Genomic DNA, 23271 nt, shown 5'->3' on the forward strand with positions numbered 1-23271 from the left:
TTTTTTTCTTATAACTTCAATCATGTTTCATAATTTATCTAAAGTTAAGATTTGTATTAAAAATAAAAAAAGAAGACATCTCATATTCAACAAATTTGCATCTTCAAAGATGGCAAAATGACTAGGAAAAAGCATCCTTAGATGAGGCGATCTTCAAATATAATACTTTTACCACACCATAACTTTTCGTGTTTGAGAAAGGTGGCTTTGACCATTGTTTTTCCACCAAGAACACAACATATGGTTGGTGTTAAGTGTGGCATGGTAATAAAGGGAATCTGTGAGCAGGTTTTTGCTATGTAAGTGGAAGACAGCATGCTGCAACGGTTAAGACAGAGAATTCAGGGATGTCAGTCTTGTTATGTTCCGATGTGTTATTTGCTATTATTTTTTTTTTTTTTTTTAAGAAGTAGGACACAGCAAGACTTTTCAGATTACAATGTCCCGCCACGGCAATCAGGCATGCTCCTTCCTCTGATTGTACATTGAGAGTGAGCCTGGCATGGGTGGGACAGCTCTCTCAGCTCTGCTACATTGCTAAATCTAAAAATTCTGATTGTGCCAGAACGGCTGCACCCAATAATCTAAGTGATACATCGTTGGATTCAGGATCACTTTGCCTACATCATGCTGCTCTCCAATGAGGTAACAAAAACCTGCTGACAGATTCCCTTTAAGGGTAACATCAAGAGGAAGAGCAGTATATATATATTCTGTGGCCAGGAAGATTACTGTCCTACATCATCTATTACAACCCATACTTTCTAAAATTTGGGCTGAGTATAATACATAGTCAGGAGGTTTGATGTTTATTATGAACCCCCATGAAGCTCCTTTACTTCTCTCTTTATTTCTTTCCTTCAATGCTGAAGAGTAGAAGGGGTTAACGACGCGCTGTCGCTAAAGGATGATAAAAAAATTGTTGATTTAATGAAAGATTATTTTATTCCATGGGTCTACGCGTTTTGAGGTGAGGACCTCTTCTTCAGGACCACAAAAATTAGAAAAATCAACAATAGATAGATGTATTGTTGATTTTTCTGATTTTTGTGGACCTGAAGAAGAGGTCCTCACCTCGAAACGAGTAGAACTATGGAATAAAATAATCTTTCATTAAATCAACATTTTTTTTATCATCATTTGGCGACAGTGCGGTGTTAACCCCTTTTACTCTCTAGCATTGAAGATATCTACACATGGGGCTGCGGCAGCCGCCATTATCTGTATGCTTTTTGTGTTGGTTGTGACTTTCACAACCACACTAGGTGAGTGTACAGTAACATACTTTTATTTTAATATCTGGATATGACACTATTTTGCGCTCTCTTTCTCTTAGTTTTACTTTATTTCTTTCCTGGGATTCATATAAAAATACACTGGTCCCCCTTCATCTTTGCGTTTTTACCTTTTTTGTTTAGTTTTTGGGTTTTTTTGCTTGTTTTTCATATGCACCTTTATCTAAATTAATTTTATATGTGTTGTTCTGTCTTTTCTATGTTGGTCTTTCTGGACAGGTTTTGTGGTTTCCAGATGTTTTTTGGCTGATTGAATTGTACATTTTATAAAAAAACAAAAACGGCAACAAATTTCATGCGACGCAAAAAAAGGTTAACGACAAAAACAAAGAGAGTTGTTGAGCCTCCACAAAATTAAAGGACCACGTACGCCATATTGAAGAATTTGGCCACAAGAAACATCAACGAATACCACAAGACAAAAAAAAAAGAAAAGTGACAAAAATTACCCTGCAAATGATGACTCAGATCCACAGTGTACAAAAGTGGGGTTAAAATTAAGGATCTTGGGCTCCAAAGCAAAATCTTAAAGAATACTGCCTTTGATTCTGTTGCATTTATAACATTGGTATCGTGATTAGCTAAGGGACCTGTCGAACCCCTTGGGTACAAGGGCTTGGTTGAACCTGCAACGTTCTACAGCTGTACTTCTAACCTAGGTATCTTTGACTTATCTGAAGGTCTACACATTTATATCCTTCCTTACCTTTTCTCTTGGCTCATCACATCCTCAGATGAACAGCAAAATGACCAGCTTTTAAAGAAAGAAACATGATTTTGCGTTACTCTGTTGGGAGATGTTTATGCTATAAGTGTCTACATAATCTGACCTGTGTTTTTTTGTATTTTTCTACCATGTTGTGATTTGTTTTGTGAGTCGGCGGAGTCCAAGTTCAAGAAAAGTAATGGGTGGACACTCCTGTACATTTTGGCCTACCGTGCTGACTGTCTTCCATTTGGAAACTGTGTGACTGTCCATCCATTTCAAATTTTTCAAACTTTTTTTTCAAATTTCTTCAATTTTTTTTAAAGTCAGAAAAATACTTCTGATTAGTAAAAGTAATTTAGCCCAAAACTCTTTATAACAATAGATAAGACCGGTTTTAAAAAATTCTAACAAGTTGTTATTCTTGGGGGGTTCACATACTTTTTTTTTTTCAACTCACAAACACCTTGATTGATTAAACCATCTGGGCAATACAGACTGACATGCTGCTTGGTAAAACTGGCAATGTATTGTGATGATTTTGAGTAAGATGGTACAACATTAGGGAGCCACGTATACAGCAAATGGACACAGGGACAAACTTTGCACCTAACTCTACTGTCCCTTGGCATTTTGGCACCCGTAGACGGGGTATAAGCTTACAGGTCTATACGGTGAATTCCCACTGGAGCAAATTAGAAGCCGTTTGTACAGCCCAATAAAAAAAGCTTCACATTAATCGCTAAAGACATGTCATGGGGCTATCACAACGTGAAGTAGTGGCTTTGCCTATTTTTGGGTTCAGGAGGTCGCAACACGTGGCTACACCTGCGTTGGTTGGAGCTACTGTGCTTTCTGACTATCCTTGCAGATTTCTCTTGTGCTGGTGCTGCAAGGGTTAAAGCTGCCCTTTTGCTTCCTAAGGATTTCCATCATTTTCTGTTTTATCTACTCCCCTCTGGTATAAGTACTCACCTCTTAGCTTAGGTAATTGCCAGTGATAGCCTTGGTATCAGTGTGGAGGTGTGAGAAGTAGAAAGAAAGTTGATTTGGTCTTGTTTGTGGAGATAGCTGCCTGGAACTTTCTTTTAGCCATGTCTGTCTTATTCCCTTTCTGTCCTTATCATATAGCAGGACTAGTGTTCCTGCTGCCCTGCACACTAGTTAGGGTCATATTTAGGGTAGAAGATCAACGCATGGCGTGAAAAAAACCATCTTCAGAGCTCAGTGAGCTCAGGGTGAGTTTTAGGGGTTACCCTTCCTGTTTGCCCCTAGTGGCAGTATTTCCCTTTCCATTTGTCTTGTCATGAGCCAAAGTTTGGCTCCTTATGCGGGTGTCACACGAGACGAGCTATCTCGAGGTCACGGTTTTCGTGACGCACATCCGGCATCGCTTGCGATGTCGTTTCCTTTTGACACCTCCGAGCGACGCAGAATCGCTCACAAATCAATTGGGTTTTTTTAATGGCGCCGGTTGTTCATCGTACCCAGGGCAGAACACATCGCGCCGTGTGACACCCCGGGAACGATGAACACAGCTTACCTGCGTCCCGCGGCTCCCGCCGGCAATGCGGAAGGAAAGAGGTGGGCGGGATGTTTAAGTCCCACTCATCTCCGCCCCTCCGCTTCTATTGGCCGGCTGCTGTGTGACATCGCTGTGACACCGAATGTCCCTATCCCCTTCGGGAAGTGGATGTTCGCCGCCCACAGCGAGGTCGCTCAGCAGGTAAGTACGTGTGACGGCGGTTTAACGACTTTGTGCGCCACGGGCAACTAATTACCCGTGACGCACAAACGACGGGGGAGAGAACGATCGCTCGTGCAATCGCATGATAGATCATACCGTGTGACGCCCGAATTAGTGGAGGAGCTTGGCAAGAATATATTTGACAAGTACTTATGCTTCTAAACTCAAAACTTTAATTTGTCTGTTAGTTTTAATTTTAAAAAGACAAAGTTTCTACATTTTAATAATTGTTTAGAGATTGTTCAGCCTATCAGTAAGAAGCAATACTCATCTCTACTGATCCTCCTCCCATCCTGTTCAGACGTCCCCCCGATCTCTGCTAGTCTCTACTTCCTGGTCCCATCATGACACACAGGAAATGCCTGCTTAGCCAATCACTGGCCACAGAAGTAACCTGCCTCAGCCAGTGATTGGTTAAGTGGCATTTCCTGTTTGCTGACCAGAAAAAAGAGTCTAGCGGGGGGACTCAGAAAGCATCAGAACATGAGTGGCCTTTCCTTAGGAGAGGTCATCAATATCTGATCGGCCGGAGTCCGACAGCTGGCACCCCCGCCGATCAGATGTTCTCGGTGCAGGCAGCAGCAGGCAGCTGAAAATACTCAGTTCCATAGCTGCCCTGTCTTCAGATAGGGGCCGCAGCTGAGTACTGCCCATCTGCTCCCAATCAAATCAATAAGAGGCAGATGTGCAGTACACGGCCGGGGCCACTATCAATTGATGGGGAAGCTCCGCAACTGAGCATTTCCGGCTGTAGGCTGTGGCCACCAGCACCAAGTACAGCTGATCGATTGTCAGTGGTGCCAGAAAGTTTTTTCGCTTATCTCCCCCACCCTCCATCATTTGTCCACCTACTCAGAATTTTTGGGGGATTGTTTAATGCATGTCTACAACAGTCCTAATATTGGCAGGACAATCAGGCAAGTTGCAATGAAGGGGATGGAGTTTATGGAAGTCCCACCCAAAAGTGCCTGATTTTGGGCATTTCAGGGGACAGGGCTTGAATATTAATGAATGTGTTGATAAGTATGGTAGCCAGTTACTCTCAATAGTATGAGGGTGTTACACTGATCCTTTACTTTAAAGGGGTTGTCAACTACTAGAACAACCCCTTCAAATTCCACGTTTCCCACAGGTAAAATAATAGCACCCCATGTCCAATCAGCGCCAGCTTCCATCTCCTCGCCTTTGGACCAAATGAGCAATCAACAGGAAGTGAGTACTGCCGCAGAGCTCACTTCCTGATCATTAATTAGTTTGGTCCGACAGCGCAGAGAAAGAGGCCGGCAGGACTCGTGTGACGTTACAACCTCCAAATGAGCCCCAGAACCGTGAGGCTGGACACCACAGGAAGGGCGGCAGTAATGGTGGTGAGTATAGGCTTTATTTTACAGGGGGAACCATGTGGAGTCCGAAAGGGTTATCCTAGTAGTGGAAACCCTAATTAAAAAGGTCTGACATAGTAAGATCTTATTTCCAAAAGTGCTCGTCCACCCTTTTTAATTTTAAAAAACAGACACCGTGTGTTATAAAAATAATAAAATACATATAATCCCCTATCCATCTCCCACTGCTCCTCTTGATGGTCACCCCGATGCCTATTCCAACGCGTGACCATTATAACCATCATTGGTTGCAGTTTTGACCAACACCGCCTCCACCAGAAAAGGTGCAGAGACGTCAGCGGTACAGAGGATGCCGGCGGGGATCATTCAGACCAGTGTTGCCAGTTTGGAACAGTTCTTTTTTTAATGAAAGAAGAGGATAAACCCTTTATATATTTAAATTTCTTAGCAGGGTCTATTGAATCTTCTCCATTATTGATTAGTACAATATAAAACTACATAAACCTGAAAAACTACAATAATAAAGAGGTGACTCAGGGTAGAACATAAAATGGATAGGGAGCAATGGCTCGTTGAATGACTTACATTGGGTACGGGTGATCTGATGATGGAGGTGCGAAGACTGAAAAAACAAAGAACAAACTACTGTAAAAACGCGAGATGGAAATGAAAATGGGGAAGACAAAAAACAATGGTGAAAGCAATAGGAGGATAACAACAATGAAGATTACGGCAATATCTTATGTCATTACTTCTGGGCCACACTGATTCTTTCCATAGGACAGTTTTTGCAATCACACCTTTGTAAGTTGACTCCTGCTAAAATTGAATGATGATGGAACAGATCTGAGGCCGCACATGCCGGTCACCCTCCACTATAGTGTCTGTAATAGGGTCCCTGACTACCAAGGGCCAATTCTGAGACTAGAGCAGAGCAGCCTTTAGGCCTTCTCCGACACTATGACATAGATGCAAGTACTAATTATGCCACCAGCGATGAAGGAGGATAAGAAAACCCCTTATTCTGCATCTTCTTGGTGGTGATGAAGCACGTGCGGCCATCTCTAAGCTATAAACATGGATTCTGGGACACTGAGGCCTACAGGTGGAGAAGAAGGCCACATCGAAGGTCCCATAGTAAGGTGGACTGTACCTCTAAAGACATCACTCTCACCCATATTACTCTCATTGGGTTTTTCAAAAAGGTAAGCAAAAAAAAATCCAGGAATGAGTGAATATGTGGCATACTGTATACTTTAATTCCACACATTATATGCTTTTCTGCTAAGGGCGTACACTCCAAAAACGCAGCCCATGGAACTCAGTGAGAATATGAAGCCCAGACCTGATCATCCCAACTTTTTTGGTTTTGGGTGGTGAGAATCAGTACACTATCTCTGTCTCCAGAGGAACATGAGATCAGGGTCTAGACATAAGGGAGTATTCACACAATTGAAAGTTGTTCCACATCCATAGGATAAAGGATAACCTACTAATTGGTGGATCTGACCACTGAGAGCCTAGTCTCTATAGAGTTATAGAGTAGGGATGCGCATACGCACCTCTGCTCAATCCATTGTCTATGGGACTGTCAGTAATATCCGAGGGCTGTACTTGTCTCTCTCCAGCAGTCAAATAAGAGCATGCACACCTCAGCTCCATTCATTGCCTATGACACTGCCAGAAACAGCAGAGCGCAGTACTTGTCTCTCTCCAACCGTCGCATAGGAGCAAGCACACCTCCACTCCATTCATTCCCTACAAGGCTGCCAGAAATAGCTGAGTGCTATCCTTGTCTCTCTCCAGCAGTCCCATAACAACATTCACACCTCCGCTCCATTCATTGTCTATGAGACTGCTAGAAATATCCAAGTGCTGTACTTGTCTCTCTCCAACCGTCCCATAGGAGCAAGCACATGTCCGCTCCATTAATTGTCTATGAGGCTGCCAGAAATAGCTGAGTGGTATCCCTGTCTCTCTCCAGCAGTCCCATAAATACATGCACACCTCCGCTCCATTCATTGCCTATGAGACTGCTAGAAATATCCAAGTGCTGTACTTGTCTCTCTCCAGCAATCCCATAGGAGAATGCACACCTCAGCTCCATTCATTGCCTATGAGACTGCCAGAAATAGCCTAGTGCTATACTTGTCTCTCTCCAGCCATCCCATAAGAACATGCAACCTCCGCTCCTTTCATTGTCTATGAGACTACCAGATAAATCCAACGGCTGAACTTATCTCTCTCGAGCTGTCTCATAGAAGCATGCACACCTCTGCTGTATTCAAACAGGGCTTTGCATAGCCACATATTGAGGATCGCTATGATATTATAACTTTCAATTGAATGGAAAACCCCTTTAAATTTATGTAAAGGAATTAACAAGTCCCAAGTTCTTCTCTCTTGAGTGTCGAAAATGGGCAACATATTGCAGGCCCCATTTTGGAGACTCTCTCTTTTATATCATGAAGAGCATGAGACCAAGCGGTTGGTTTTGCAATGATACTGACTTTAGGCAATGCATGACCTATAGAGGTAGTTGTTGAAAATTACACTAGAAAGTGGTTGTCTAAGATTTGAAAACAGCTGAAACAGCGACACTTTTGCCTGTTGGCCATGTCTGCTATTCCGGATTGATTTTCTAATCTCCTACAACCCCTATTTGTCTCACTATAAATATATTAGCACTAAACCTGAGACAAGTGATGATACTATAAAGAGTGTACCACGATCAACGTTCCATTTTAAAACAGAAGCAAACTCATTTTTGGATGTAGAGCTTTTACCTTAACGTTTCTCCAGAAGAACCTCTCCTTTTCCATAAATTGACAAGGCTGCTGGACCGACTGGCGGCTGAAGAGGACTTTCCATCCCCGACGTGCATTCGGACCACTGTAGAGGTAGTGAACGCACTGCGGACATTTCTTTCTGGTTTTGCGAGGATGATATATACCTTTGGCACAAACATACAGCCAAGAGCTACCGTGGCACTTAGACTCACTGAGAAGCACATGGTGATAATTTTGTAGTTGCTACCAAAATAGATTGGCACGAAGGCTAACCATATGATGCAGGTGGTGTACATGGTGAACGCGATGTACTTCGCCTCGTTAAAATTGGCCGGCACGTTTCGAGTCTTGAATGCATAGAAGGTACAGCTCAAGATCAACAAGCCATTGTAGCCAAGTGGAGTCACCACTCCAAGGTTGTTGGTGTTGCAAATCAAGTAGACTTCTCGAATGCTCGGGTAATCGAACATGATATCCGGAGGCTCCATGATAAACAGAGCAATGATGATTCCCAACTGGATGCAGATTAGGAGGAAAGCTATGACCAGTTGTGCGCAGGCACTCATGAACCTTGGCTTCTTTGTACAGATTTTCTTCTTGCTACCGGCCAAGATCCGGGCTATGCGGTTGGTTTTGGTCACGAGAGCCGAATAGCTCATCGCTGGCGAAAGGCCGATACCAATTCTTTGCAGGTAACAATAAATCCGCTGAGGTTTCGCAATCAGACAGAAGGTGCACAGGTAGCCTAAGCAGATGCCGGCCAGGATGATGTAGCACAGTTCTCTGCTCGATGACTTCACTACTGGAGTGTCTCGGTACAGGATGAATATTGCTGTGACGAACATGGTGGCAAGTAGACCTAGACATGCAAAGACCACAGCTGCAATCGGCTCAGGGTCCTTCCACCGGAGGTATTCTACCGGGATTTGAATACATCCTGTAAGGCAAAGATTGAAAAAATTATTCATGTTCAACTCAAGCACAACTCATGTGGTTACTGCTAAGCTATATTCACACAGAATCTTTTGATTACTTTTTTAGCAGATCTGCTCCAAAATACTCCTCAAAATCCACTTAAAAAAGTTCATGTCACTTAATTAAATCTGATGCAAACTAAGCACTGTCAGAAGGATGCAAAATGCTTCAAGAAAAACATCTATTGCAAAACTCTTCCAAATCACTTCAGGAAAAGGAAGTCTCCTCCAAAAACTCAGCCAAAAAGGAGAGTTTCCCCCTTAAAAACTTGTTTTTTTAAGACTCCATGTGAGGCTTTTACCTTAAAGGGGTTGTCCACTACTATGACAATCCCTTCCAACTCCAAATGTTTCCCGCAGGTAAAATAATAAAGTCTATAATTGCCTCCTGTACCGGCTCCCTTCCGGCAGTGTCCGGGCTCACGGTGCTGGGGCTCACGTACAGTTATGAAATCATGTGAGCCCGCGTCCAATCAGCACAAGCTTCTGTCTCCCCTCCTTCAGACCAAACAAGTCAATCAACGGGAAGTGACCGCAGCCGCAGCGCTCACTTCCTGTTGATTGTTTGGTCCGAAGGCAGGGAGAAGAAAGCTGGCGCTGATAGGATGTGAGGCTCGCGTGATGTCAAACCTCTACTTGAGCCCCAGCACCATGAGCCTGGACACCGCTGGAAGGGAGCTGGTACAGGAGGCGAGTAAAGACTTTATTGGGGTTTTAGGGGGTGTCCAGGGTTTAATAAGGGCCTGTTCTTTTCCAAAAACAGTGCCATTCTTGTCCATAGGTTTCGCCACAGAAGCATCTCACCCGCATTCATTTTAGTGACAATGGGCTATAATACCTTATGTAAACCATGAACCAAAATGGCGCAGTTTCGAGAATAAAAAAAATTAAATCCTTGAACCTTTTATCATTTTTAAGATTTTAATCCTCAGTTCTTCGATTTATCCTGCTTACCCTTACCTACATTACAGTCTCAAATTCATGTTTGGAAAAATTTGATTTGGGATACCAAGCAAAAGAGAAACTTTTCGTTTTGAAATCATTTTTTTGCATGTAGTTTCCTTTGCTTTGGGACTGTGGCAATCGGCTGATTGATACCGGTTCAGCTCCTATTATCTGAATTGGCCTCACATTACCTGATGCAGAGTACATATTTGTGCATGTTGTAAATGTGGTGCCCTGGACTAGCCAGGTAGCCACAGACAAAACACACACACACCCCCACCCCCGGACAGTTACATTGGTCAGACACAAAACCCTTGTTGCCTCCCTCCAGGGTCTGATGTCCACACCAGGTGGGGCGGAGCCAGGCAGTTGGCCCCACCCACCGAGGAGTTCACAGGCCTGGAGGCGGGAAAAGCGGTCAGATAGTTCAGGAGTTGAAAGTGAGAGGTCACGAACTGCGAGTGTCTGGGTCGGAGCCCAGACACTGACAGCAAGGTTAGCAGACGGTGGTGGCCGTCTGCAGGAGTTGGTGGAAATCCGCAGAGCCATAAGGACCGGGGCTGGGGGGTGGCCCACCGGTATCGGACTGGGGAACGGAGTGAAGCTAAGTACACCCAGGCAGGGCCATCGGACCCCGATCAGGCTTGGAGCCGCCGTTAGCAGTCAAATCCGAGTGTGACAGGAACCCCCGGGGTTCCCTAACAACCAAGTCCCGATTGAAGGCAACCGCTCACACCGTGAGGAGATACAGCCACCGCCACCGGCTAGAAGTCCAAGGGCCAGCGCCTGTGGGCAAAACGGGCTCCTCTGGTATCTACACACCGGGGAGCGGACTACCGTTGGGAAGCCATTGGAGTCAACACAGTACACAAAGGTGCAGGGAGAGACAGCCGCCATCACCTGTCCGGGGAGATACACTGTAGCCGGCTGCGGGACCCGTCCATCCTGCCGTTTGGTTTACCGGAGACTTTGTGCCTCTTTTGCTGAGTGAGTACACCCGTGCCATCCGGCACCGTTGGCGCTGTCCCTGCAGCCCTGCACCTCACCAACCCTGCCTCCCCGTCACACCACCGGGCCCCAGGACCACCAACCCCTACCCACGGAGGGGGAAAACAACATCCCAGCTGCTCCCTACCATTGATCCCGGGATCCCCGTCACCAGCAGCGGTGGTGCCCATCTTCACCACAACCCGTGGGTGGCGTCACGGACTAAATCCCCAAACAAACCACCCCCTTTTCACTCACGGGCGAGGAGCGCCGCTCGAGTCCCCGGATCCGGCCCACCGCTTGAGCCACCGAGCAGCAGCTGCAGCACTGGACCCGAGCGTTAGCGAGCGCAGCGCAGCGCCCCGCCGCCCGCGACATAATTATTGTGTGGCGCCCTTGATGACACAACAGCGGCACCAGTAACAGACTCGCGCTGCCTGCCATACGGGACAGGAAAGGAGTCAATCCAAATGCTCGGGTCCCTGCGTAGCTTCAAACCGCCGGGACTCACTCAACACAGCGCAGGGAGGAAGAACTCACAGAAAAACCCACCAGCTCTGACCGCCGAACTATCTGGGATCGGCTGGAGCCCATGACAGCGGGGACCTGTAGTCCAAAGCCAGTGACATATCAGTGTGTAAAAAACTTTGATTGCAACCTCTGTGTAACTCCCTTTCTTCACCGCCTCCAACCCTGTGCTCCTTTAATAGAGTGGACTACTACTCCCAACATCCACACTGGAGCCTGAGCTCTGCCTGTGGAGAGCTATACCATCTGAGCTGCGTTAACATCCGCCCTAGAGAAGACCTCCCGCAGCGGCGGATTGCACTTGGATGCACACCACAGGTGGTGTCAAGAGTAACTACAACCCCCATCCTCATCATTCCCCCGTTTATTGACACTGCCGGGGTCACGGAACAGGGACAACCCTAATGAACACTGGCCCAGTGACGAGTAACCCTTGGGACCCCATGGGCACGTTAAATGTATTTATGAAAATAGACCATGCCAACTCCTATTAGACCATGCTACCTTTTTTCAAATATTATCAGTGATGATTAAAAAATATTTTGAGCAACTTTGGTAGACACCAGAAGTTCCATCTTTTTATTGACATAGTTTTCTCCAGAAAGTGGCATAAATTTGTCACAATATGACTGTGGAATAGCGAGGGACAAGGGGCTATGCTGTACTTTACACCAGGATACCCTAGACTATCCCTAACCTCTGAATTACCCCTAATGGTGGAGATGCAGAAGTCCAATACCATACTATTCTCCTAGTTTGATGCAGAAACAGATAAGACAGACAGGGATAACATTAACTCAGTCACACTGCAAACTCACAGGAACAAACAGTAAGAAACTAAAGAGAATAGCATGTGAGGTAAAGCAGCAATGAAAAGACAACAAGGGATAACATCCCAACTGCACACAACAATAATTTAACAACCACCAGTAAGTCTGGATCAATCCACCTCTCCAGACCAGTATAGTCAAGCTATAGCTGGCACTAACACAAGAGTCCAGCCAGCATACAGTATATAGAAGGTGAGTGAATATGACTGGTTCTCCTATAGCATGTGACTAAAGGAGATTAACAAGCAGATCAGTAGCGATTAAAGAGTGCTTTACATGCTGCGTCATCGCTAGCGATAGCTATCAATTTCGTGCGCGATAGCACCCACCCACGTCGCTGTTTCGTCATGGGGGTGATCGTTGCCGTAGCAATCAATATCGCTACAGCATCATCACACGCACATACCTGTTTAGCAATGTTGCTGGAAACATTGAACAATCTCTCCTTTAAGGGGGCGGTTCGTTAGGTGTCACAGCAGCGTCACTAAGTGGCCACCCAATAGAAGAGGAGGGGTGGGTGTTGAGCGGCCGGAACATGCCGCCCACCTCCTTCCTTCCTCATTGCCGGTGGAGGCAGGTAAGGAGATGTTCATTGTTTCTGCGGTGTCACACATAGCGATGTGTGATGCCGCAGGAACGACGTACAACCAGCGCCATGCACCACCAACGATATTATGATAAGGAGCGACGTGTCAACAATCAACGATTTTTGCCGTTTTTGCGATCGTTGATCATCGCTCCTTTTAGTCACACACAACGATATCGCTAACGGTGCCGGATGTGCGTCACTAACGATGTGACCCCGACGATATATCGTTAGCCATATCGTTGTGTGTAAAGTACCCTTAACTCTTACTAGCCCACCTATGAACTACAAGTCTGTGAGTTGACACCTGAGTCACCCTGCGCTGATCACAGACAACAGAGAAGTTAGCAGGCACAGTGCAAAAATCTGAAGTCTCCCAGATCCTGACACCGCCATGACAGTCGGCAATGCTTGCAAAAACCTTCTTGGAACAAAACTGCTTTGTTAATGTGACCCTTTACGTTACTGAATACGAACAAATTCTGCTTAATCCAATGCAGTGCAGGGTATCTTTTTAGGTGAATCTGCTTCAGGAAAACATCAGCGGTGTTTTTCCTCCAGCAGCTTCATCAAATTATTTTTACTCTTTCGGCAGTATATCCAAATGGGAGCTTTATTATGAATTGTAGTTTGAATGGCACTTTTTATATGATTACTTTATCATCTAATGACTGAAAAATGCAGAACAAAAATTCTAAGTTTGGTAAAATGGTGAAAAAAATGCAATTGTGTCATTGTTTATGTAATTTTAGATTTTTTTTTTTCAAAGTGTATATTGTGCCAGAAAGATGACCTGACAACATAATTCTCCAAGTCAGTACGATTACGGCAACACCAAACTTTTATAGTTATTTTTTTTTAGTATTTTAATAGCTTAAATTAACTCAGAATTTTGAAAAAAAAAAATTGGTTTGTTTTGTCATATTCCAAGACCCATGTATATATTTTTATTTTTAGGTGCTGGAGCTTTGCAAGGGCCTATTTTTGCAGGTTGAGCTAAAGATTTTTTATTGGTGCCTTTTTGGTGTATATATCACATTTTTATGTTGCATTGTTTGTGGACTTACAGCGACCGAAATACAGCAATTCTGAAGTTTTGAAATTTTTTTTTTATAACAACATTTACATTTTTATATTTTCGGCTTTGGAAAAGAAGAGATGATTCAAACTTTTATGTTTTTAAATTTGAAAATTAAAAAACAAACAAACAACTTTTTAAAATAATTTTTCATTTTATTTTCTAGTCCTGTTAAGGGATTTGAACCTGTAATAATTCATCTATTCATCTGGCCCCCAACTACTATGACAAACCATTGGCAAGATCAATTTCTGAGCCTGCCCCATATATATCTGCACACCCTGGAGGGGCACAATGACTCAGCCCCATACCATTAAGATATGTACACACAGGATTTATCTGAGGCGGCCTAAGAAGTTGAGTTTTCTAGTGGTCTCTCCTTAATAAGGTTGGGGAGTTTGTTAGGAGATCATCGAAGATTGCATCTACTCGTGTTCTTGTGAATATCCGGTGCCCTTGGCGATCCTCTTTGGTGACCTGCAATTTGTTTCTAGAGTGGTGTGGAAGTGAACCTTGGTGTGCGTTACTTCCTCCCTTATATTTTAATTCCCCCTGTGCTTTTATTGTCTTCCCTTTGTGGTTCTTTGCAGAGTGAATGAGTTTCAGTTCTTAGCCCTGTCCATGTCTTTTTGGGAGAGGGGTTATCTCGGTGTCTCCTGCCCACTCAGGTGGTGGGGAGGGTGTGGGGTGTTAGGTCAGGGTGTGAATAGTAAACAGGGACATTCTGGGCCCATACCCCACTACCCTTAAGTGTACCTCTGGGTTTAGGGTCAGCACAGGGATCCCAGTTTTAGGGCTAGTTCTGGTCTCCCACCCTTGACACCTATGAGCCACAGACTATGCTAATTTTCTCTCTTTTTTTTGTGTCTCTGGGGCTTGAACCAATGACTTCAACCCTGTAGGCAGGAGATTAACCCATGAACCACAGACTATGCTAATTTTCTCTTTTTATTTTGAGTGTACCTTGGCCTTGAACCGACAACCTTCAACATGATAGGCTGGATAATAACCTATGAGCCACAGACTATTCTAATTTTCTTATTTTCTTTTTTTCTGAGTGTCCCTGGGGCTTAAACCAACAACCTTCAACAATGTAGACAGGAGATTAACCTATGACCACAGACTATGCTGTCCCTGGGGCTTGTCATGTCACCACCGTAGTCCACTCCTGCGACTTCTGATTTGATCGCCAGGCGACGCCGTGTTCCCACCGTGGATAGTGCTGGGGATGGGAGAGGAGTCGGTGCCCGCGGCTCTGGTGGGCGAAGGCTCCGCTCATCCAGTAAGCTGGGTTTCCCTGGGACCTGCAGTACCACTGGCTGACTGTAGGTGGCGTGTGTCTTCCAGCTGAAGTTACCATCATTCAGCTACAGCTGCTGGAAAGACAGCACACCCTTCTTATTCTCCCTCCTGTCTGTTGGTCACTGCCAGACATAGTTCTGTATTCCTGGTTCCTGTCTCGCCCTGTTCTGTTTAGTGATTCTGGTATTCGGACTTCTACTTGTTTCCTTACTACCCTCCTGCCTGCTGTTTATGTACCTTGCTACCATCTCCGGTTTTAACCTCAGCCTGATTTTCCTGACTACACTCCTGCCTCCCGAGTTTGTTCCTTTTTGTGCCTCCTGTTTGGGCCCTGGCACACTCTTTCCTAGATTGCAGCCTTCCATAGGCGGTGATCTCCTGGACCTTGTGTAATTCCAAATCCCTGTATAAGGGTTAAAGGGTTTCAGGGTTTTTGAGGTCCTGCTGACTTGGTGGCTAGCCCTAGTCTGTCCGTGACAGTCTGTGGTCAAGGGCAGACATTACAGGCCTGAACTGACAACAATGTAGACAGGAGATTAATTTATGACCACAGACTATGCTGTCCCTGGGCCTTGAACTGACAACCTTCAACAATGTAGACAGGAGATTACCCTATGACCACAGACTATGCTAACAAGTTGTCTTCTGGATATGCTCCATCTTTAAGAAGTTTTTGGAGACATTTTCATTTCCGGAAGAGTTTTTGCAGCCTTCTGATTGGACAGTGCCTAGTTTGAAGTAGTTTCATAGAAGTAACAGGCACTTTTCTTTTTTTTTTTCCCGCCGGGTGTTTTTCAAGACCTGATGCGGAAGAAAAACGCTTAACAGACCTAACATAATCAATGAACAAGTGATGCGGTTTTACAAAATTAGAAAGAGTCTTTCAAGAGTTTTTGATTGATTCTTTTAAGTCTCTTTTGGAAAGGAAACGCTCCTCACAGAGCTCTAAGGATCGGGCTGTACACTGGTTTGGTTGGTGTTTGTCAACATAAGTCAGCATAAGAGCTGTATACACAAAACGGTAGGAGATTTTTAATGAAGACAGTTTGCAAAGTTGCTTCAATTTCTTTTTCACAGAAAAACTCTAAAATGCACATAAAAGGAAATATGTATCCGCTGTTACACTGCTGCTAAATCTGCGGGGATACGAGACAGCTGACTATGAATGGTAATAGTCTATATCTGCGCTGCAGTGAAATATGGTTTCCTAGCAACAGTGGGATATTATATGTAGATAAGTCATCTTTCATCACCGCACATTCCTGCTGATCAGAAATGATTTCCTGGAGAAAACCCTATCACCTAGAAAAGAGAATAAATAACCTGCGATGGATGAGGGCACAACACATCCATTCCTCCCACCGCCGACTAATGCACTGCATGGGGGACGGCGCTGCCTCGGGGCTTACACGGGGGCACCGCTCCGACTGATCCAGAAGATTATTTTAATCAGCTTTGTAGTAAAATGATTTTTGTAATAAAATAGTATAAGGATAGAAATGATAAAAACATACGGACGTTCTCGTTCCTCCCTGAAGATACAATGTAGAGCACAGGTTTTCTGGTATCTTACATTACATTACATGTTACATTAGTCAGAGCGAAGGTTTTCTTATATCTCCAGCATAGACAGATAAGGTTCATCTGTCCTTTCACCCAAAACCTATAGAAATGAATGGCCCTGCTGCCCTTGGCTCCAAAAACAAGGTAAAACTGCTTTTGGTGCATATACCAGTCTACTATGTTCAGGGGGTTCGCGGCCACTAGAATGTAAAAGGGGGGTATTTACAGGGGATAATAGTTTGTGACGCCACCTGTGGTTCGCGGTAAGGGGGGTACCACCGATGGGAGTACCCGGGGGAGATGGAGTGGGGGCAGCCAGATGACGTTTCCCTCCACGGGTAGGGGAGGCCCCGGGACTCTGGATGGTGGAATTGGGGAGCGTGGTGCGGGTTGGAAGCAGGGGAGGCCCATGTACTCACTCAGGCAGTGTTGGTGATGATGCGGCCGCAAAGCAGACTCTGACAACAAGGTGAACCAAGACTCTGGGTGCCGATGCCCTCTTGGGGAGCCAGTCCGGGTATCCATCCCCTATAGTACTGCCGGGTGGTCCGGAGCCTGCCTCCGTGCACAAATTAGAAGTGTTCTGGTGGCCCGTTGGCATAAAGTTGTCCAGGCCCAACTCCCTACTTATTGGTAGTGGACCTGTGCTCTCAAGGGCTCACGCTTGGGATTTCTGTAAGCTGCTTTGGTTGGAAAGCCCTATCTCCCTTATTGCACTAGTGCCACTGATCTCTGAGCTTCTTGGGGATAGTCCATAAAGTCACTATCCTCCGCAGGTTAATTGCCGGGTTGCCTGAAGTTACTCCCCAACCTAGGGTCCAGTACCCTGCCGTGCATTCGGTCCCGGACCGGTTATTAGACTCAGATGCCTCCCATCCTCCAAGACGGGGTCCAGGCACCCAGCCTCAATACCCTGCGACCGGGTCTACTACTCCTCCGGGCCCCAGACCACCGTCTGCGACTCAACCTCTCGCTCCCAGCGAGCCACACGTACCCCAGCTTCTCACTACTCGAGGGCTAACACTACACTAACTTACTTCTGTTCTACTTCCCTCCCACCAGTCTGCCTGACCCCTAGGTGGGCAGCCCTATTCCAGCTCAGCAGCCCACTGGTGTGTCTGACAGGGTGTGGTGTGAGGTGTGATTGGGATTTGGATGCTGATGGAGGCAGTACCATAGGTTGGGAACCCAGAACCATGGGGGGTTGAGTCCTGCATTAAGAGATAAAGAGCGTGCAGTACTCTGTGACGCCCTGACTAGTCAAGGGGCGTCACATTTCCGTATAAAAAGTGGCTGTAGCTCTTTGTCTTTCTACAGTAAGAGGGGACAGTGCTTTGTCTCTTGACCTGAAAAAGGGCAAGATCTGTGCCGCCCCGTGCTCGGCAGCCGAGCCGCTCGGGTCCGGACCTTCAGTGGGTGGCTCGAGGGTCTCCGGGTGTGCGGTCACTCCGATCAAAAAGGGGTTGGCGGTTTGGGGATGTAGGTGTATGGCCGGAGCCGTTTAAGTTCGTGATGCCACCAACAGGTTGTGGTGAAGGTGGACACCACCGCTGCAGTTACGGGGCACCCGAGGGAGATGTTGCACAGCAAGTTGTTAACCCCTCCGTGGGTACGGATGGTGGCCCCGGGACCCGTTGGGGGGAGTTTGGGCGGTGCAGGGAGATGGGCGGCCGGAGGGCACTGATGTTCTCACGATTAGTAAACACACGAGTCTCTGGTAAACCAAGGTGATGGTGGTCGGTGCCCGCAGTCGGCTGCAGTCTGGTCCCCCACCCGGTTGGTGGTCTCCGTCTTTCTCCCGCACCTGTTTTGTGATAGTGAACTACCTGCGCTTGCAACTACAGGAGTCCGCTCCCCGGCTTGTGGTCGCCTATGGAGCCCTTTGCCCGCAGACGGTAGCCCATGGGATCTCTCTGCCATGGCGGTGGCTGTCTATCCCCCTCGTTGGGCTGTTGCTTTCAGTCGGGACTTTGGGTGGGACAGGACCTATAGTCCTGGCCACAATCAGTTAATTAGCTAGCCCCCATTAGCTTCTGGACCTAGGTTCAGGTCTGAGTACCCCCCTTTGTGCTCCGGTGTCGAGTCGGTTCCCCGGGTCGGTACCGGCGGGCCACTACCCTGTCCCGGTCCCCCGCGGTTCCACCGAGCCGTCTTCCTGGCTCCTGCAGACAGAGCCTCCGTATGTCTCCTAGCCAGAGGTGCCCGAGCTCCTACTCTGGCACCTGTCAGTCTGCTACAGGCCTGTCACACAGGCCTGACCTTCTCCACTGAACTCTCAAACTGATCTACTGTCTTTTCCCGCCTCAGGCCATCCAAACTCCTCGGTGGGCGTGTCCAACCGCCTGGCTCCTCCCCCTGGTGTGTCCATCAAGCACTGAGGGGGGTGACTAGGGTTTTAATGTTTGGTTGCTGTCACCTTGTTAGGGGACTGGTGTAATGCGGGGCCCTATCTGTGACTACCTGGCTCTACCAGGGTGTCACAGATCTTTGTCTCACTACAGGAAGTGGGGCAAACTTTTTGTCTTACCTGGAAATGGGGCAGGTCTTTGCCTTTATACAGTATGAAGGGGTGAGTTTTTGTCTATGTGCTCCTCTTCTCTGTCAGTCTAGCTACATACATGCATCACAAGGAAATGGTTTTCCACGAAGGCAAGCCAGCAACGGCAGAAGAAATGTATGTTAAGAAGTAAGCAAAAGGAAGTTCCAGTTACTGTTGTGCTGGCAAAATGCTAATAAAAAACATGCTTTTCTACGGGTTTTATGGTTAAAGATAGCTGTGGTGCAGTGATAGCCATGAAACCACTTCAGACGTTTTAGCATGTGAAGATATTAACGTCAAAATTAAGTATCATAGGCTAAGAAGGCTAATAGAAGTGTACCTCTTTGTCGCCCTAGACCACTAGAAACGCTAGGTATGTATCTATGTGACTTCACGGGGAAAGCTGGAGAAGTCTGCAGCTCTGCAGCGCACACTATGGGTCGTCCACAGCCTTTCGCCATTTATTGAGAGGTTCAGAACCCCTCTTTATGCGGCATATGAGATTAGGGTCGACTAAATAGACAACCCCTTTAAGCAAGATCTTCATGGCCTTCCTTACTTATTTATTTCAGACATGCTCATCATGTCAGGCCTCCGTCACTGATTCGGAATGATTTCACACCTCTCAGTATATATTACTGATTTTACATTCCTTCATAAAGTTTGAGCTCGGACCGGCGCTCGGCCCGTCTACCGTGTGTATTTTATTACAAGCCACAGTTGATTTATTCCCCGTCCCCAGGCTGGATATTGATTTAATATTAATTTTAGCCGGGCTCAGTCCACGTCGTGCAGTTATGTGTGGGCTCTCACCGCAGCCTCTCGGATTTAACAGGCGCCTTCAATTCTTATTACAAAAGACAAATGGAAGCTGCTCGTTGTAGGGTGCGGATCAGGGGTCCTTTTTTTGGGATAATCACAATGGATTACAAGAATAAAAGCATCTGTTCCCTATTAGAAATATGCGGTTGTCGCAGCATGTAGCGGTCTAATAATAAATGCTGTAACTTTAGGAGGGAAGGAGGATTTATTTTCTATAGACTCGTAAATAGCTTTAAAAATAAAACTTCCAGAATCCTCAGTTGTCTAATATTAGCCGCTCCTATGAAATATGGGGACTTGTATCCTGTATTATCCCTGTCTTCTGTGTCCTCAAGACCACGTCCAGGAGAAGATGGTGGGTGGGTACATGGTCTACCGACAGCCAACCAGAACCGCCGGTGGGCGGGGAAAGCAGTGAATATGTATGAGAACTGATGAGCGGACCCGGAAGAAGCGTTACATGCTTGATAAGTTTATCCTCCTGCTTTAACCCTTTAATTTTACAGGTAATGTTTGTGTCCACATAGACTTATATGAGGTTTGGCGTCCGGGCAGATGTTTGGGTTCAAGTCCGATCCCAAATCTGACTTTTTTTTTTAAATAAAAATATAAGGAAACAAACAAGTGGTTCATGCTAAAATAAATATTTTATTTAATTAATTAAAAAAAAAAAAAATGAAGATAAAAAACAGAGATATTCCTGAGAGGGACCCAATAAATACCCAGATATAATGCAATTTATTATTGCATTATAATAAATATAATGTATATATAATATTTATTTATACATTATATTATATTATTATTATATTATATTTATTATATTTATATATAATGCAATCGCATTATATCTGGGTATTTATTGTATTTATTGGGTCCCTGTCAATTTAAAGTTTATCTTGATTTTTTTTTTAAATTAATTAAATAAATTATTTATTTTAGCATGAACCACTTCTTTGTTTCCTTATATTGGGGGACAATTTGTCTTTGTTGATTTACCCTAATTCAGTGGCATGTGTATACAATTTGGTAGGTAGTTGATTAATTTTTTTCTAAAGTCTAGCCGGACCCAACAAACAAGAACATCTGTGGGTTCGCTCGTCTCTAGAGGTGACAGGTTATTTAGGGTGCAATACCCTTTCGTGGTCTTTGGGTCAGGTGCGATACAAGTCTGTATTTGGGACTCAGCAGACGTCTAACTGGTAGAACCACAAACCAATCTAACAGTTCATTAGTGGATAGGTGATAACTTGATTACCCGGAGCATCCAATTTCAGGAAACTAGTTTCATATGGACTATTATTGGCAATGATCCATGTGAATATGGAATACTAATGAGCCATTCTGCTAAGAGAAAAAAAAGACTGTCCTGATAGATCCCCCTGGATGTTGAGAAAGTTTCACTATTTTAGGGACAGAGCTAATTTACATCTGTTTTCTTTTTTCAGATCACAACATTATTGTTCTCCATCCTGAGGCATAATGGGAGCAATATTAGGAATGAAGGCATACAGGACCTATCAGTTTTTTCAATTTCAATCCCTATTTAGGTATGAACATATTATCTAGAATGAGGGAAGGATCAATATGAGAGTAAACAGAAGGAAAGTTGTAAGGTCTTTGTCTCTCTAGGAAGTGGGTATGGGTCTTTGTCTCTGTATAGGAAGTGGCGCGGGTCTTTGTCTCTGTATAGGAAGTGGCGCGGGTCTTTGTCTCTCTACTTGAAGTGGGTAGGGTCTTTGTCTCCATATAGCAAGTGGGGGGCGTTCTTTGTCTCTGTTCAGGAAGTGGAGATGGGTCTTTGTTTCTTTACAAGAAGTGGGGAGGGGTCTTTGTTTCTTTACAGGAAGTGGGGATGGGTCTTTGTTTCTTTACAGGAAGTGGGGGCAGGTCTTTGGCTCTATAAAGGAAGTGGGAGCAGGTCTTTTTCTCTCTACTGGAATTAGGGGCAGGTTTTTGTCTCTACAAAAAGTGGGGGAGGGACTTTGTTGCTTACAGTAAGTGAGGGCAAGTCTTTGTCTCTCTACAGTAAGTAAGGGTGGGTCTTTGTTTCTTTACAGGAAATGGGGGAGGGTCTTTGTCTCTTTAGAGGAAGAGGGGTGGATCTTTGTCTCACTACAGGAAGTGGGGATGGGTCTTTGTTTCTTTACAGGAAGTGGGGATTGGTCCATGTTTCTTTACAGGAAGTGGGGATGTGTCTTCATTTCTTTACAGGAGTGGGGATGGGTCTTTGTTTCTTTACAGGGAGTGGGGATGGGTCTTTGTTTCTTTACAAGAAGTGGGGATGGGTCTTTGTTTCTTTACAGGAAGTGGGGGCAGGTCTTTGGCTCTATAAAGGAAGTGGGAGCAGGTCTTTTTCTCTCTACTGGAATTAGGGGCAGGTTTTTGTCTCTACAAAAAGTGGGGGAGGGACTTTGTTGCTTACAGTAAGTGAGGGCAAGTCTTTGTCTCTCTACAGTAAGTAAGGGTGGGTCTTTGTTTCTTTACAGGAAATGGGGGAGGGTCTTTGTCTCTTTAGAGGAAGAGGGGTGGATCTTTGTCTCACTACAGGAAGTGGGGATGGGTCTTTGTTTCTTTACAGGAAGTGGGGATTGGTCCATGTTTCTTTACAGGAAGTGGGGATGTGTCTTCATTTCTTTACAGGAGTGGGGATGGGTCTTTGTTTCTTTACAGGGAGTGGGGATGGGTCTTTGTTTCTTTACAGGGAGTGGGGATGGGTCTTTGTTTCTTTACAGGGAGTGGGGATAGGTCTTTGTTTCTTTACAGGAAGTGGGGATGGGTCTTTGTTTCTTTACAGGAAGTGGGGATGTGTCTTTGTTTCTTTACAGGAAGTGGGGATGATTCTTTGTTTCTTTACAGGGAGTGGGGATGGGTCTTTGTTTCTTTACAGGGAGTGGGGATGGGTCTTTGTTTCTTTACAGGGAGTGGGGATGGGTCTTTGTTTCTTTACAGGGAGTGGGGATGGGTCTTTGTTTCTTTACAGGGAGTGGGGATGGGTCTTTCTTTCTTTAAAGAAAGTGGGGATGTGTCTTTGTTTCTTTACAGGAAGTGGGGATGGGTCTTTGTTTCTTTACAGGAAGTGGGGATGTGTCTTTGTTTCTTTACAGGGAGTGGGGATGGGTCTTTGTTTCTTTACAGGGAGTGGGGATGGGTCTTTCTTTCTTTAAAGAAAGTGGGGATGTGTCTTTGTTTCTTTACAGGAAGTGGGGATGGGTCTTTGTTTCTTTACAGGAAGTG

The 23271-nt window shown here is 45.3% G+C and overlaps 1 protein-coding gene across 8 annotated transcripts in view; it reads right to left on the bottom strand.

Moving 5' to 3' along the window:
* GRM5 (glutamate metabotropic receptor 5) overlaps positions 1-23271 on the bottom strand; it is a 535313-nt gene that overhangs the window by 23218 nt on the left and 488824 nt on the right. For 4 of the 8 annotated variants that reach the window (XM_075337560.1, XM_075337564.1, XM_075337559.1 and 1 more), the window contains exons 8-9: positions 7878-8817; positions 2002-2049 (exon numbers count right to left, since the gene is read on the bottom strand). In XM_075337560.1, the coding sequence (XP_075193675.1) occupies positions 2002-2049; positions 7878-8817 (988 nt within the window). Of the gene's footprint in view, positions 1-2001; positions 2050-5676; positions 5714-7877; positions 8818-23271 lie in introns of all 8 variants that reach the window. The other 4 variants (XM_075337566.1, XM_075337565.1, XM_075337562.1 and 1 more) reach the window with 2 other exon arrangements.

This window comes from Anomaloglossus baeobatrachus, chromosome 2 (assembly GCF_048569485.1).
Source record: "Anomaloglossus baeobatrachus isolate aAnoBae1 chromosome 2, aAnoBae1.hap1, whole genome shotgun sequence".
NCBI lineage: Eukaryota > Metazoa > Chordata > Amphibia > Anura > Aromobatidae > Anomaloglossus > Anomaloglossus baeobatrachus.